This window comes from Pteronotus mesoamericanus, unplaced genomic scaffold (genome assembly GCF_021234165.1).
Source record: "Pteronotus mesoamericanus isolate MK-2021 breed Mesoamerican mustached bat unplaced genomic scaffold, CSHL_Meso_final contig_78, whole genome shotgun sequence".
Classification (NCBI taxonomy): Eukaryota; Metazoa; Chordata; class Mammalia; order Chiroptera; family Mormoopidae; genus Pteronotus; species Pteronotus mesoamericanus.
In genome coordinates, this window is record NW_026555258.1 from 24,031,443 (window position 1) to 24,045,711 (window position 14,269).

The 14,269-nt window shown below is 37.4% G+C and overlaps 1 protein-coding gene across 1 annotated transcript in view; it reads right to left on the reverse strand.

Annotated features, from left to right (window-relative positions):
• SMC2 (structural maintenance of chromosomes 2) overlaps positions 1 to 11,397 on the reverse strand; it is a 48,542-nt gene extending 37,145 nt beyond the window's left edge. The window contains 9 exon segments of the mRNA XM_054584593.1: positions 1,093 to 1,242; positions 1,435 to 1,668; positions 3,014 to 3,058; positions 3,217 to 3,327; positions 6,037 to 6,075; positions 7,713 to 7,835; positions 9,442 to 9,591; positions 10,216 to 10,441; positions 11,276 to 11,397. Coding sequence (XP_054440568.1) covers positions 1,093 to 1,242; positions 1,435 to 1,668; positions 3,014 to 3,058; positions 3,217 to 3,327; positions 6,037 to 6,075; positions 7,713 to 7,835; positions 9,442 to 9,591; positions 10,216 to 10,383 — 1,020 coding nt within the window. The 5' untranslated portion in view covers positions 10,384 to 10,441; positions 11,276 to 11,397.
• Between the last annotated feature and the right edge of the window lie 2,872 nt (positions 11,398 to 14,269).

A 14,269-nucleotide genomic window follows, 5' to 3' on the forward strand; every position in this document is an offset into this window, starting at 1 on the left:
GTATACATGTATATATATACACACACAGGTATACATTTTAAAATACATATATAAAAAAATGGAGTATAACCAGCCATAAATATGAGATCTTGCCATTTGCTACAACATGGATGGACCTAGATAGTACTATGCTAAGTAAAATAAATCAGAGGAAGACAAATACCATATGATTTCACTTATATGTGCAATATAAGCAAATAAACAAAATCACATTTGCCAGACGTGAGGGTGGTTTGGGGGATGTGTAAAAAAGGTGAAGAGATTAAGAAGTACTATTTGGCAGTCATAAAAATAGTTGCAGGGATGTAAAGTAGAGCGCAGGGAATGTCAGTAATATTGTAATAACTATGTATTGTGTCAGATGGGTATAAGACTTATTAAGTTGAATACTTTGTAAGTTTTGTAAATGTCTAATCACTATGCTGTACCTGAGACAAATATAACATTGTATGTCAATTATAATTTAAAAATAAACAAAAATACAAATAGTCCAATTAAAACAAAAAATGTCACATTTTTCCTCAACCAACTCCAGTGGCTTCCTACATCACTGGAAATACAGGTCCAAGTCCCTCACACTCCCCTATAAAACTACATGTGAACCTACATCCCGTTACCTTTCTTCATTCCTCTACTTAGTGCTACGCACTGATGCCCTCGCTTTTCCAACACCTTAGGCCCTGGGGGACTCCTTGTTCTTCTGCCTGGACCATCTTTGCCCAGAGCCTCCCAATTTATCTAGATGGTTCTCTGACCTCCTTTGGGTCTATAAGAAATATCACTCGCTCTATGAGATCCTCAATGGCTATCAAAAGTAAAAGCCGAAACTGCAACACTCTCATATACTACTAATCCTTTCCTCTCCTTTATTTTCTGTCTACATCAGTTATCACTACACAACATGCTATATATTTCACTTATTTTATCACCTTTTTTCTCACTAGAATGACCCACAAGGCATTTCGTCTATTTCTGTCATTTTGTCCTTTGCTATATACCCAGCCCAAACAAGTACACCTGGTGACACTCAATAAATATTAAAAGAATGGATAAATGTTTACTAGTGAAATTAAATTAAGCTTATTTGCTGACCTCAATCATATTTTTTTCCAGTTCTTTGCGTTTGTTCTCTTCACTTGTCAGATTTTTCTTTTTGAGATCAAAGGCACTTTGAGATTTGGTATTAACTCGCTGAGCCTCTGCAAGAGCATCTTCTAAAGATCGAAGTATACCTCCAATTTCCTGTAATCAAATGTACCCAATTCAATCAGCATACCTAAAATTTGTTCATGTCATCATTCCCTTATGATTTCCATATGAATTATTTACTTTTTAAAAGATTAGATTGACAATGCCCAGAGAATCCTAAATAATTATTATATATAATTGAGTATTTGTTCAGAGTATGTTATCTGTCTTAAATGTATGTCTGACCTTATCTTTTCTTTTTTCCAACTCTTCTATTTCATGATTAAGTGCTTTTATTTTTTTATCATTCTCAGACAATTCCTGTTGAAGCTTTAGAACTTTTTCCTGCATTTCTTTAAACTCCTCAGCTGAGCGTTCTTTGGTATCTTCAGCCAGCAAAAATTGATAAGCAATATATAAACGACTCAAATGTTCTATTTCCCTCATTACTTTTTGATACTCCAAGTAGGAAGATCTTTCCTGAAAGAAATCATCACATAGGCACAACTCAAAATTTGTATTTTTAAACAAATTTGGAAAAGACTCAAACTACAGCAACATGTATAAAATTTCCCATTACATAATAGATTTTTTCTTAGACTAAGTGATCATGGATAATAAATTTTAGGAAACTTGAAATAACATCAGAACTCTGGCTTTTATATAGCATTACACCAACTCTAGTGAAGCCTATGTGGCTATTTCTTCTAATACATAATCAGGCAGTTGGGTTTAACACATAAATGTGGACACACGTTCATAGAGACTGGGGTTCATAGTAAGTCTATAAATACAACTTATACAACTACCAATGATACATTATTAAATGTATTTTGTAATAGTCCAATCACCCCTCTTTATTCATGAGAGATTGGGTCCAGGATCCCTTGTGGATACCCAAATCTGCAGATGCTCAAGTACCTTATATAAAATGGCATAGTACAAAATGTAGTATTACCAAAATGCCTACCCAACATTCATTCATGTAACTATTTACAAGCATTTACTCAGACAATACTAAACCCAACTCCCTTGAGGCCCTGCTGGGGCACACAAAGTAACAATTAAAATTCCTAATTTGTAGATAAAGAAACAATTTCAGTGGTTAAATGATCTCTCCATGTTGTCAAAATCAGATGTGAAGTCTAGGTTTAAACTGTGATCTAGTGTTTTCTACTAAATCATGCTTACAAATAGGGTGCATTCAAGATCACAATTTTCCATTTTTTTCTAATAATACTTATGGTACTATACGGAGCCACAAAACAGCTCTGAGAAGAAAAAAATTTTAATGAGAATTTAATAAATTCCGATATGTATAACTTTAAAAACAATGTGCTATATAAATGTATTCCTTTCCTGAAACACTGTAACATCAGAAGCTGTAAAGATTAGAGAAAACTTAATTATGTTTCAATACCTTTCTTTACCCAAATGCCTTCAAAGTAGTAATTGTAGTGATACTTCTAGTATTCTACAAGTTGTTCACTCTACCAACACCACTTACTAAGAGTGCTGTATCTTTCAGAAATGTTCTGTTCAATTCTAATTATAAAAAAAAAAAAAATGGATGTGTTTCTCTTCAAAAAGGTATTAAAATCTGGCATATCATTATCTGAGATTATCCAAAGTCACTATGACTTAGGTACAAGGTACATGTCCTCTACGACCAGAAGGCTGGGTATGGGGTACCGACTCTCTTCATCTCATCCCAGAAAATAAATCCTAAGACACGGTACACATTTCATCTCTGTGTATATGATCTTGGATACATCACCAACTGTGAGAGATTCTAGCTGGCTGTCCTCACATGTACAGTATATACCTCTTTTAATTTTTGAATGGTTGGAGTAATTTCTTCTTCAAGTATCTGAAAAATAAAGAAAAATCAATGATGTAAACTATCATTAAAAAAACTAAAAAAGGAGAAGTAGCATGGAAAACTGAACCAAGGATGGGGTTGGAGGTGGGACTTTCCCTCTGTAGAGAAAAGAAACTTTAAACACAAAATTATATAAATGTAATTACCGTCTTAATTTCTTTTAGCTTAGCCTCCTTTTTTTCTATAGTTTTCTGGGCAGCTATCTTTTTGTATTCATACATCCTGGTCCCAGCTGCTTCTTCTATCATGGACAAAATCTAGAAAGACAGTTGTGTTACTGTTTTAAGAATCTAAAACAATAAATCTCATAGGAATTTACATTAAGTATATCATTTTAAAGCCATCCCCTCACTAAGCATCCTACCATAAATGGACCAAATGGACCAGAAAAGATAAGTACAGAAAAATGTACATATTAGCCATAATCCTTGCTTTCCAGAAACATTTCTGGCCTTCACTCCAATTATAGTATCAAATTTTATGCTACACCAAGGTTCCGGAGTACATGTCTTTTAAAATTGAAGCCAGTAATTCCTCACTTCTCTCTTCCTTCAAATACAAATCTAAAAACAGTAAAGGCTAATGCCATTCAGCTTTCATTTTGGAAGTCTCTACTTAAACTTGTCCCAAGTAAGACCAGCCATTCTATGCCTACAGAGATGAAGCTGTCTGTAGCCCAACGGTGGCACATGCTTCAAGACCTTGGGCAAGTAACTTAATTTTTTCTGTGCCTCAGTTTTTTCATCCACAGAATACTGATAATATCTCACAGCACTGTTGAGAATTCAACAAAATAATTCATGTGAAAGGCACTCTGAAAAAGGCAAATATCAATCAATTATAATTATATATAGGCAATTCTGCCAGCACTCTTGTTTTCAGAAGCTTCTACTCACTACCAATCTCTACCTCAAGAGAATTATGTCTCTGAAAATCACTTTTCTACGTATTTGGCAGTTTTTAAATTAGAAGTTATAAGATGTTATCTAAAGAAAATAAGCATGCCCCACATTCAAACTAGATAGGTGTTACCGTTTATCAGTCTTTTTAGTTCTTCTCAATAACTAAAGAGCTTATGTTCTCTTCAAAACATTCATTCCTTCATACCAACTCTTCTCAATGGGAATCCAAGAGAAACTAAGCTTTAATGCCCTAAGTAATCTATCATATGTAATGAATTAATTTCATTCTTTTTCTGTAGTTTTTTTCTATAGGGTTGAACTCTGACATGAAACACCGGTTGAGAAAGGCTGCTTTATGCAGTCAAAATTTCTTTTAATATTGGGCACATAAAAATCCTAGAATAAGGGGATAGGCAGTAAACTCCCTGAGATCCATCTTAGCAATGATTTTTTGGATTTGACAACAAAAGCAAAAATTAAAAAGTGGGACTATATCAAACTTAACAAAAACAAAAAAACAAACACTTCTGCACAGCAAATGAAACCATTTATAAATATAGAAAGACAGCCTATGGAATGGGAGAAAACATTTTTAAGTCATGTATCTAATAAGGGGTTAATATTCAAAAGTATAAAGAACTCAATAGGAAAAAGAAATCTAATTCAAAATGGGCTTAATATATGAATACACATTTTTCTCACAGGATACATACAGGTGACCCACAGGTACATGAAAAAGCACTCAACATTTACTAGTCATCAGGAAAATGCAAATCATAACCACAAGCTATAATCTCACACCTGTTAGGACAGTAATATCAAAAAGATAAGAAATAACAAGTACTGGCAAGGATGTAAAGAAAGGGGGAAACTTGTGCACTGTTGGTGAGACAGTAAATTGGGGTTGCCACTATGGAAAAATATAGTTTGGCAGTTGCTCAAAAAATTAAAAATAGAACTACCAAATGATCCAGCAATTCCTTCTGGGTATGTATCCAAAGGACAAACACTAAACTGAAAAGACATCTCAATGTTCAACGCCACATAATTCATAATAGCCAAGACATAGAAACAACGACAGATAAAGAAAACGAGGTATACAGGCAACCTCACTTTACAGTGCTCTGCTTTACTACACTTCACAGATGTGTTTTTTACAAATTGAAGGCAAGACCCTCCACCAGCACAAAGATTTTAATTTGCTGTACTGCAGTGGTCTGGTACTAAACCCACAAGGTCTCTGGGCTATGCCTGTATATATATACATATGTGCATATATGTATATTAGTGTATATATATGATGCAATACAATTCAGTCATTTTAAAAAAGGAAATCTTGCTGTTTGTGACAACATGGATGGACATTCAGCTTGAGGGCATAACGCTAAAAAACAAAAACGAGAAAGACAAATACCATGTAATCTCATATTCTTTCTCAAAAAGAAAAAAGAAAAATGAATTCATAGAGAACAGATGGGTGGCTGCCAGAGGTGTGGGACTGAAGGTGGGTAAAATGTATGGTTAAAAGGTATAAACTTCTAGTTGTAACATAAATAAATCATGAGGAGGTAATGTACACCATGGTGACTATAGTTAATGATACTATATTTGAAAGTTGCTAAGATAATACATTTTAGAAGTTTTCATAACAAGAAAAAAACTAACTGTGGTGATGTTAACTAGACTTATTGTGGTGATCATTTTGCCATATACATATTTTATTGAATCATTATGTTGTACATCTGAAACTGTGTCAATTATATTTAAGTTAATAAAATAATTTTTAAAAATCTGCTTAACAATGTCTCACGCCTTTTCTTACACCTTTTCATTTAATCCTTAGCACAGACCTGAGTTTAGGATTACTGACTCCAATTTATGGATAATAAAACTAAAGCAATAAAAATATTGGGCAAATTTTTTTTAAAAACTACTGTCTTTGCTAATCACTCTTAAATGTTTCTAACAATTTAATAATGGAGGAAAGTATGTTAAAAATTATCTAGAGAATTAAAACAATATCTATTATTATTATTTTTACTGTCAGTAATGTAGTTATCTTACCTCTGGAGGTTTCATATTCAATACTTTTGTGATTCGTCCCTGAAAATAAAATGGCAAACTTACAATAATGATAACAAATTAAAGGCATACATGTTTATCTGCACTGAAGCTACTATATCCTAATACATCAATCTTTTGGGAATTCTTTCTTCTACACACATGAAAAGATGTTTCTTTTATTTGAAACTAAAGTTATCTTTTAATTCTAGAATCTTGCTATTCACTTCCCTACGTAACAGTGATACAAATCACAGAAGTTATTAAATGACACAAAGTTAACTCAGCAGTTAATACTAATGATGTAGTAGTATCCAATTCTAAAACAGATCTATCAATAAATCATAGCATAATTATTGAACATTCTTTTATTTTTTTGAATGATAGCCTATTTCTATGACTTAAATTGAATAATAAAATGCTTTCTTTCAATGCCAAAAAATCATCAAAATCATTCAGTGCCCAAAGACAAGTTAATACCCCACAAAAGGCTGCTGACTCTCTGAGAATATTACTTAAGGTTTAGTTTAATTTGAAGTAAATTTTCAGTTTTGAGGCTGTGATATAGGGAAAATAATTTTATTTTGGTCTATACAGATCCTGCCACTGACCTCGCCGTAACTTTCCCAAAGGATAGCTGGATGTGTCAAGTGAGATAATGTAAGGGCAAGATTATATTAGTTCTTATTTTTCATTCAAAAAAAATTATTTAAAATTTAATATGAGGTCTTTCCAGAAAGTATCCCGCTATGTGCTATGAAAAATATAGACATTTATCGAAGAAGATACAGGAAATATTGTACACAGGATAATGATGCCTCAGTCCCCTACAAAGCAGGCACCTTGGGATCTCACACAGTTCTCCCAATTGCCATCAGCTGCTCTGTCATATTTTCCTGAATTTCATCGACAGTCTGAAATCTCTTCCCTTTCAAAGGTGATTTCAGTTTTGGGGAAAGCTAGAAGTCACAGGCCACCAAATCTGGGCTGTAGGGGGGCTGAGTCACCTGGGTGATTTGATGTTTCATCAAAAAACTCTGTACAAGACATGATGCATGAGTGGGCAAGCTTTGCGGTGATGAAGCTGCCAATTACTGCAGCCTTTTGAATCATCTGAATAATTTCAGCCAAGGAATGTTCAAGCTTCATGCAAAAATCTGATGCAGATTCGTTACTCCACTCACTCGGTCATTTTGAATGTTGACAGCCACACAGTACACATGCCCACTCAATGGTGTCCACCACCCCCACTGGCTACTACAGTGAAGTCATCATTGTTATGCATGCGCATTCCAGCCCACTCTCCCTACTAGATGTGGCGCAAACTGTTCTCATTATATTAACAATGGCTGGACTTTTTCTGGGAAGACCTTGTATATTTGAAATATATATTAAATCCAACATTTTAAAAAGATATACTATGACAAAATTTTGAAAAATGTTTTTTATAGTGAACATGTATTGTTTTTATAGTAACAAAGTCAGTCAAGGAAAATTACTTCAGATGCTCTTCAAAATACAAATGTATACAAATAACTAACCCCAACTTCTTAACAGATGCCCAAACACCAGCATAATAGTAAATGGAAAAATAAAAAAAGTCCTTCTATTGTAATAACAAACAATAAAAGATGTCAAAACCATTATGAAAGAGATAAAAAGGATCACAAACAAAATACCTGCATGATGAGAAAGTGAGGGTTGTTAACATTAAGTCCAACAGAACAAAAGAGATCCTGTACTCTGGTATTGTTTGCATTTACTCCGTTGATTAAATATTTATTTCTGCCACCAATAACAACCTAAAAAGGGAAGTATTTTTAAAGACATAAACAAACTCACACACATCTTAGCTAACATAATAAATTCTCAAATATATTATCTTACATTTTGTGAGGATATGTAACATGGTCAAGAATACAAGATTGATTCACGACAACTGGCTTCTATTCCAGGGACTTTAAATTAGTTATGTAACCACTCATGAGACTCCTAATGTCACTGGACCAGGTCTCTAAGGTCACTTCTAACTTTGTTTCTAAGTATGTGTAAAACATATTTTCTATCCCCGTCATTGTCTTTCTGCAATTTTTCCACACTCAGAGGTTAATCCCTCTTCTTTCACCTTTCATTCTCAAAGAAACAGTAAGTCAAATACTAAAAACTAAAGATAAGCAGTTTGATAGCAATCTTTGACAAGATTCTAAAATGGATTAATAAAGATACGACTTGTGCATACTTGCAAGAAAAGAGTAATATGGAGCTTCAGCATGGATTCATTAACAACGTGTATCAGACACCAGCCTGTTTAGACTCTACTATAGCACTTCCATTGTCATGTATTGGGTATGGCTGTCTCACTCATATTTTTAGGTCTGTAAAGACAAGATCTGTTTCTCATTCTTCTTTCTACCTGTATTTCCCAGAGCATTCTAGAATGTCCAACATATATCAAGCACTTAATAAGTATTGAATAAATGTTGATTTATTTATTAGACTGAAGGAACATATATTAATATATTTGAACAAAAGACCTAGTATAACCATAAGGAATTTGACAGTCTTTATAACAAAATTTTGATGAAGATAACAGGCATATGGACAGGAGAACAGAGATTTTAGAGAGATTAGCAACAAACTTACTGAAGATTCCTGAAGAGTGCTTATTTGATGGATACTTAATGGTAGAACAGGATTCTGTCCCAACCTAGTCAATGTTGTTTTTACCAGAGACTTTCATTAAAATAGAGGGATAGCTATAAGTTATATTTATTAAGATGGAGAGGAAATGAAGTTAGAATTTTTAAAAATGAAAACTTTGACAAACTAAAAACACTGACTATAAGAAAAAAAGATTTTAAGGGATAAATGTAAGGTCCTGTATTAGTTTCAAAAACTTGCTTACATACAGAAATGGCAATAACATGGCTAATAGCACACATGAAAAAAATTAGTGCAATTTTAAGTCAGATCTGAATTCATAAGGTATTATTAACTCTCCAGTATCATATTGAGAAAAATAGAAGTAGAGTACCTAAAATGAAAGAAATGACAATTCTAATCCTGACCTGACTAATTAGACCTGTCCAAAACCAGAATGGGTTTGAAGATAGCAAGCTCCCAAGTACTGTTATATGTTCCAGGACAGACAGAAGATTCAACTGTGGTTCAGGACTGCAGCATGGATGAGTGCTTAGAGTAATAGATGACTTTCCAAATCCCTTTCAATCCTCATGGTGAATGGTAAGATTTGCATGATCAAAATTTTAACACAAGAAGATATTCTTAAGGAATCTAGTCAGTATTTGATGCACAGATTCCTCATAAACTTTCTCCAGCAAAGTCTTATCAACAAAAAATACAGTGCTTACAAGTTCTTCGGTATCCAAATACTTAATAGCCACTCACCTGCCTTGTTACGGTAATTTCATCATGAACTTCAAATCCTATAGGACTTTGCTTTTTGTCAGAATTGTCAAAGGTGATTGAGACTGAAGCTTTAGTAATACCAGCCTGCCCATTTTTGTAAACTAAATCTTGTAAATTAGAAGCCCGAACCTAAAATAAAAAAAGATTATCAATTATAAAACCCCATAGTGCACAAAATGGCACTGCCAATGGGTTTCATGATGTTGGAAAACCACCCATCAAACAGCCAAGGGCAGGCAGACGCACTCATGCAGGGAAGGCAGCTAACTGGGCAATCACCTGAACTGAACGCCTTTTTCCACAGGACTTTTTCAACCTTGAATTGAGTTGCTTTCTACTCAATTCAACTTAACAAAAGTTCATTTATATTTAAGGGTATACATTGTCTAAGAATTTCACTATTCATCCAATCCTATTAGCAGATCCTGAAAAGGCATTTTAATGCTTGGGTTGGGGGGAAAGGGCGCAGAAAACAGACCCTGGAATGAGACTGCCTTAAAGTAAGGAAGCTTGAGTTTGAGTATAGCTCCATATATCATAAGAAGATGAACTTTATGCAACCCAAGCAAGTTTCTATTTTCTCACCTTAAAAATGGAGTTATAATCCCAACCTTTAAAGGACTGTAGTGAAGTGTAAGATAATTCACATAAAGTAAAAAATGTTAATACTGGCAACAGTTTCTGAGTCCAGCGATGGTCAACTTTAGGTTCCCCACAGTGAAATTCACGTAAGCGAGAGAGCTTAAACTTTACCTGAGACAGGTTGGAGATGCCCAGCAAGAAGCAGATGGAGTCCAATATGTTGGATTTCCCACTGCCATTTAAGCCAGTGATAGCATTAAAGAGGGGGTCAAAACCATTGACCTCAGTCCTCTGAGCATAGGACTTGAATCCTTCAAGAACGATTGACTTTATATACATTTTCACTAACTTGGGCAGGTGAACCTTTGCAGGGAATCAAATAGGCCACAAAGCAGTTCTGCGCAAAACAGAAATAACAACACGTAAGTGGAATGGAAACCTGGAATCATACATAGAGAATGCAAAAGACTAAATCGTAAGAACGACAGCCCAAGACAAACAAAACAGCTGCTTGCCAAGCCAAGCTACTTCCTTTGATGTAAAGAAATCTTTCTCCAATTTAAAAACATGCAAGAGTTAGCCGTTCCCCTGGAAGTTCATTAAACCACCAATTCAACCTGGAAGTCAACGACTTACTTTCCCAGGCCTATCTTCTACCGCTGCGATACCCTCGCTAACAGACCACTGGTTATTTCACAAGCCATGCTCTTCGCCCACTACGTCCTCGCCGGTGCTGGCCTGGCTCACTCTGCTTTACCCCTCCCACAGGTCTTTGCCCACCTGTCACCTCACCGGAGTCCTTCCTGACTTCTCTATATAAAAGAGCGCCACTGTACATGCCCCTACTCTGCTTCCTTTTTCTTTCGCTGAACTTAAAACGGACACCAAACAGTAGTTATTCATTCGTCTATCTTCGCCTCCGTCCCCCACTAGGTGCCCAAATAGCGCTGGACTGGAGGGCGTGCGGGGCGGGGGGATGCCGTGGCGTCAGTACACATTTATTAAATACAGTCTCCAGCCTCTTGCTCGCCCCACCAGGCCTTCCTGTCCACACTTCCTCGCCCAAATCCAAGGCTGGATAGGAGCTAGCCACTCAGTCAAGAACCCTTTAGGGTTAATACTAACCTAAGGTCCCTCCCGGCTACTATCCCTCTTCCCCGCCCCGCAGCGGCCACCTCCGGCCGGGAAGGCCAGGCTAGGCCCTCGCGACCGCGCGCACGCACCGCCTCACCGCTGCGTCCGGACGCCTGGCTTGAGGCCCCCAAATGCTCTTCCTAGTCACAAAGGCAGAGAGCAGGCCAACCTGGCCCGGCCTCGGGCGCTACAGAGCGATTCCCACCATGGCAACTAAAACGCTCGCTACCAGCTCTGCAGCCCTGCCGGAAATATTTATACCTTTGAATTTCGGCGCGAGCAAAGGACCCCACCTCCACGGCCCGGTTCACTGACTGGTGTCTAGGAGGTGCCTGACTTCAGGGTTCCATCTTCCCCTCCCATCCAGCAATCAAAGAGACAAAGAGATAGGAAAGAGGGTTGCAACAATGCCAGCTCCTGGGAAGCGAAGGTTCGGGACAGCGGAGCAGGTGGCACACGCTGAGGTCGGCGTCCGGCACACCCCGGGCAGCCCTCACCTCAGCCTCGGGGCCTCGCGCTTCATTGGTTCCGCCCAGCCTCGGGCGCTGTCAGGCTGTGGGCCGCGTACTGTGGGTCCCGCCTTCTCGCGGGTTAGGCGGGCTCCGAGATGCAGTCCGCTTTCTTCTCAGAGCGACAGAGGCAGGGAGGCTAGAAGCCTCAGAATCTCCCCGCGTTGGCTCGGATTCCTAAAAAAAAAAAAACCATGGAAGTAGTACCTTGTTGGGGCTGAGGAGGCGCCGGCCATCAGACGAGTTGCGTCCTGGCTCCGCCCCTCGCCGACTTCGAATCCTGGCGGCCTTTTCAGCTCAAGTTTCCGGTCCGGACCGGACGACTCTACTCGTTACCTGGGGCCCAGAGAGGTGTGGGGGGGTAGTGGGTGCTTGACCAAGAGGTGTTGCCTCGTTACATCGAAAAGCTGTTTGATCGTAAACAATAGCAAAATTAACGTTTCAGAGAATTTTTTTTTTCAAACATCCTCACGACAGCTAATACTTCTTGAGCTCAGTATGCCAGTCTGGATTTCAAGGGCTTTTATAAAGCCCTCGTAGGTACCGTTTGAAATCCGTGATGTTCTCATTTTACACACGGATAGAGTCACAAAAGTTAAGCATCTTATTCCAAGTGGAAAGCGGAGAAGCTGGGGTTTGCTCCAGTCTACCAGCGCGCGTTCTCTTAAATATTTTACAGTATCCTTTTTCATTCCACAGAATCCAGTACTAGTAACAGATCTTGTTATTTACTAGTGTGTATTGTTCTTTTTCCTTCAAAGACAAAAACCTGGCCTATTTTCTCAGAGTTGAGCACATTGATACCAGTAGGTTGGGAAGAGCTTAGTTTTGAGAGTGCACTGTGGTGCTATATCTTAAGATAAAGAAAGACGGCGCTGCCAGTATATTTTAGGCTTTATGTTCAGAGTTCGTTTCTTGGCCCTGGAATGGCTTTGCAATATTTGACACCAGTCTTACACTACCAAGAATGTGCCTATGTTTTGAGATTCTCTACCTGAAAGTGTAAAATAAGTTCTGGGGGGGTTGGAGGGTTGTTTAAGAAAGAATTTATTTACTCTCATATCCCACCCACTTCGGTAATGTTAATCATTACAGGCCTGACATCAATTCAATTAAGCATTTATTTTTGTCGACCTTGATTCCTGTATCCCCTCCACTCCATAGCTGTTCACTTGTATTGATCCTATTTAATCTTAATACATTTATTTTCAGTAATGTCCCCTTCATTCCATCTGTGAATAAAGAATTTTAATTTGCCAACGAACTCTAACATGAATTTTATTGTGAAATAATTCTTTGGGGTGGAAATACAGGTGTTAAGACATATTATTAGCCTTTGCACTTAATAGATTGATAACTAGCAGATATAGTTATGATAAATGGATGAAAACAAAGGCAAATGCACTTTTGCCAGATAAAGACTTAGGGGTAGCAGAAGAATATACACTTCTAAGTACTGCTACTGAAAGTTATTTATTAAAATGAAAATTGCATATAAAGGGAGAGATCTAGATCAATTTTAGTGCAGGCCAGAAACACTAAGGAAGTGCTGGTGGAATCACTAATGGTTCAGTTATAACCGTTTCCTAAGATTACAGGGAGGTAGAGAAGACCAAGGCACAAAGGCACTGATACCCCCCAAATTGGGAGCGGTAAGGACTGGCAGTACAGGTAGACTGTAGGGTAGATGTAGTATAAATAGGACACTGTTCTTGCTTTATAGCCATGCAGCAAAAGCTTTTGAAAGCTTCAACTGTCAGGCCAGAGGAGTCTGAGTCCTTATGTGCAACATAGCAGCACCAGCAAAGGCATCATCAAAGTCATCAAGTGGGACCCAGGAAAAAGATGTGGCCTTCTACTCTTCCAGGGCATTGGGAGGGACCCTCTTTCCCAGGTACACTTCGCAAATGTTGGAGTCCCAAAGTAGTTCTTATAAGGACCTGGGTGAATCCTTTCCTGGAACTGAGGACAGAAGAAAAAGTGAAAGGACTTCACTGTAGAAATAAGGATAAGTTGAGCCCTGGCTGGTGTGGCTCAGAGATTGCGTGTCAGCCTACAAACCAAAGGGTTACCCGTTCGATTCCCAGTCAGGGCACATGCCTGGGTTGCAGGCCAAATCCCCACCATGGGGCGCAGAAGAGGCAACCACACATTGATGTTTCCCTCTCTCTAAAAATAATAAAATCTTTAAAAAAAAAAATAAGACAATTCAACTTGTTGAGATTAATTTTGGCTCCAAGGGGATACACTGATAATGACAGGAAATTCATACCATAAAATTGTATTGAGAAGCAGCACATATTGAAAGCACCATGTATAACCTGTCTGACAAACTTGAGAAGAAATGCAGCTGAACATAATTTAGAATGAGGACTAGGAAAGGAGATGATTACATTTATTCACCACCACATCTGGTTAGACCCATTTATTTTCATTTCAATGGCAATGTAGTTCTCAACACCACACGTTCCATTGGTTCTTTGTGAAATCCACCTGTTCTTTCATTATTTCTATTACGTTGCATCTTTAATCAAGGTAGATATCTGTATTTTATCTTCTCTTTCAGGCACTTCTATTATTTG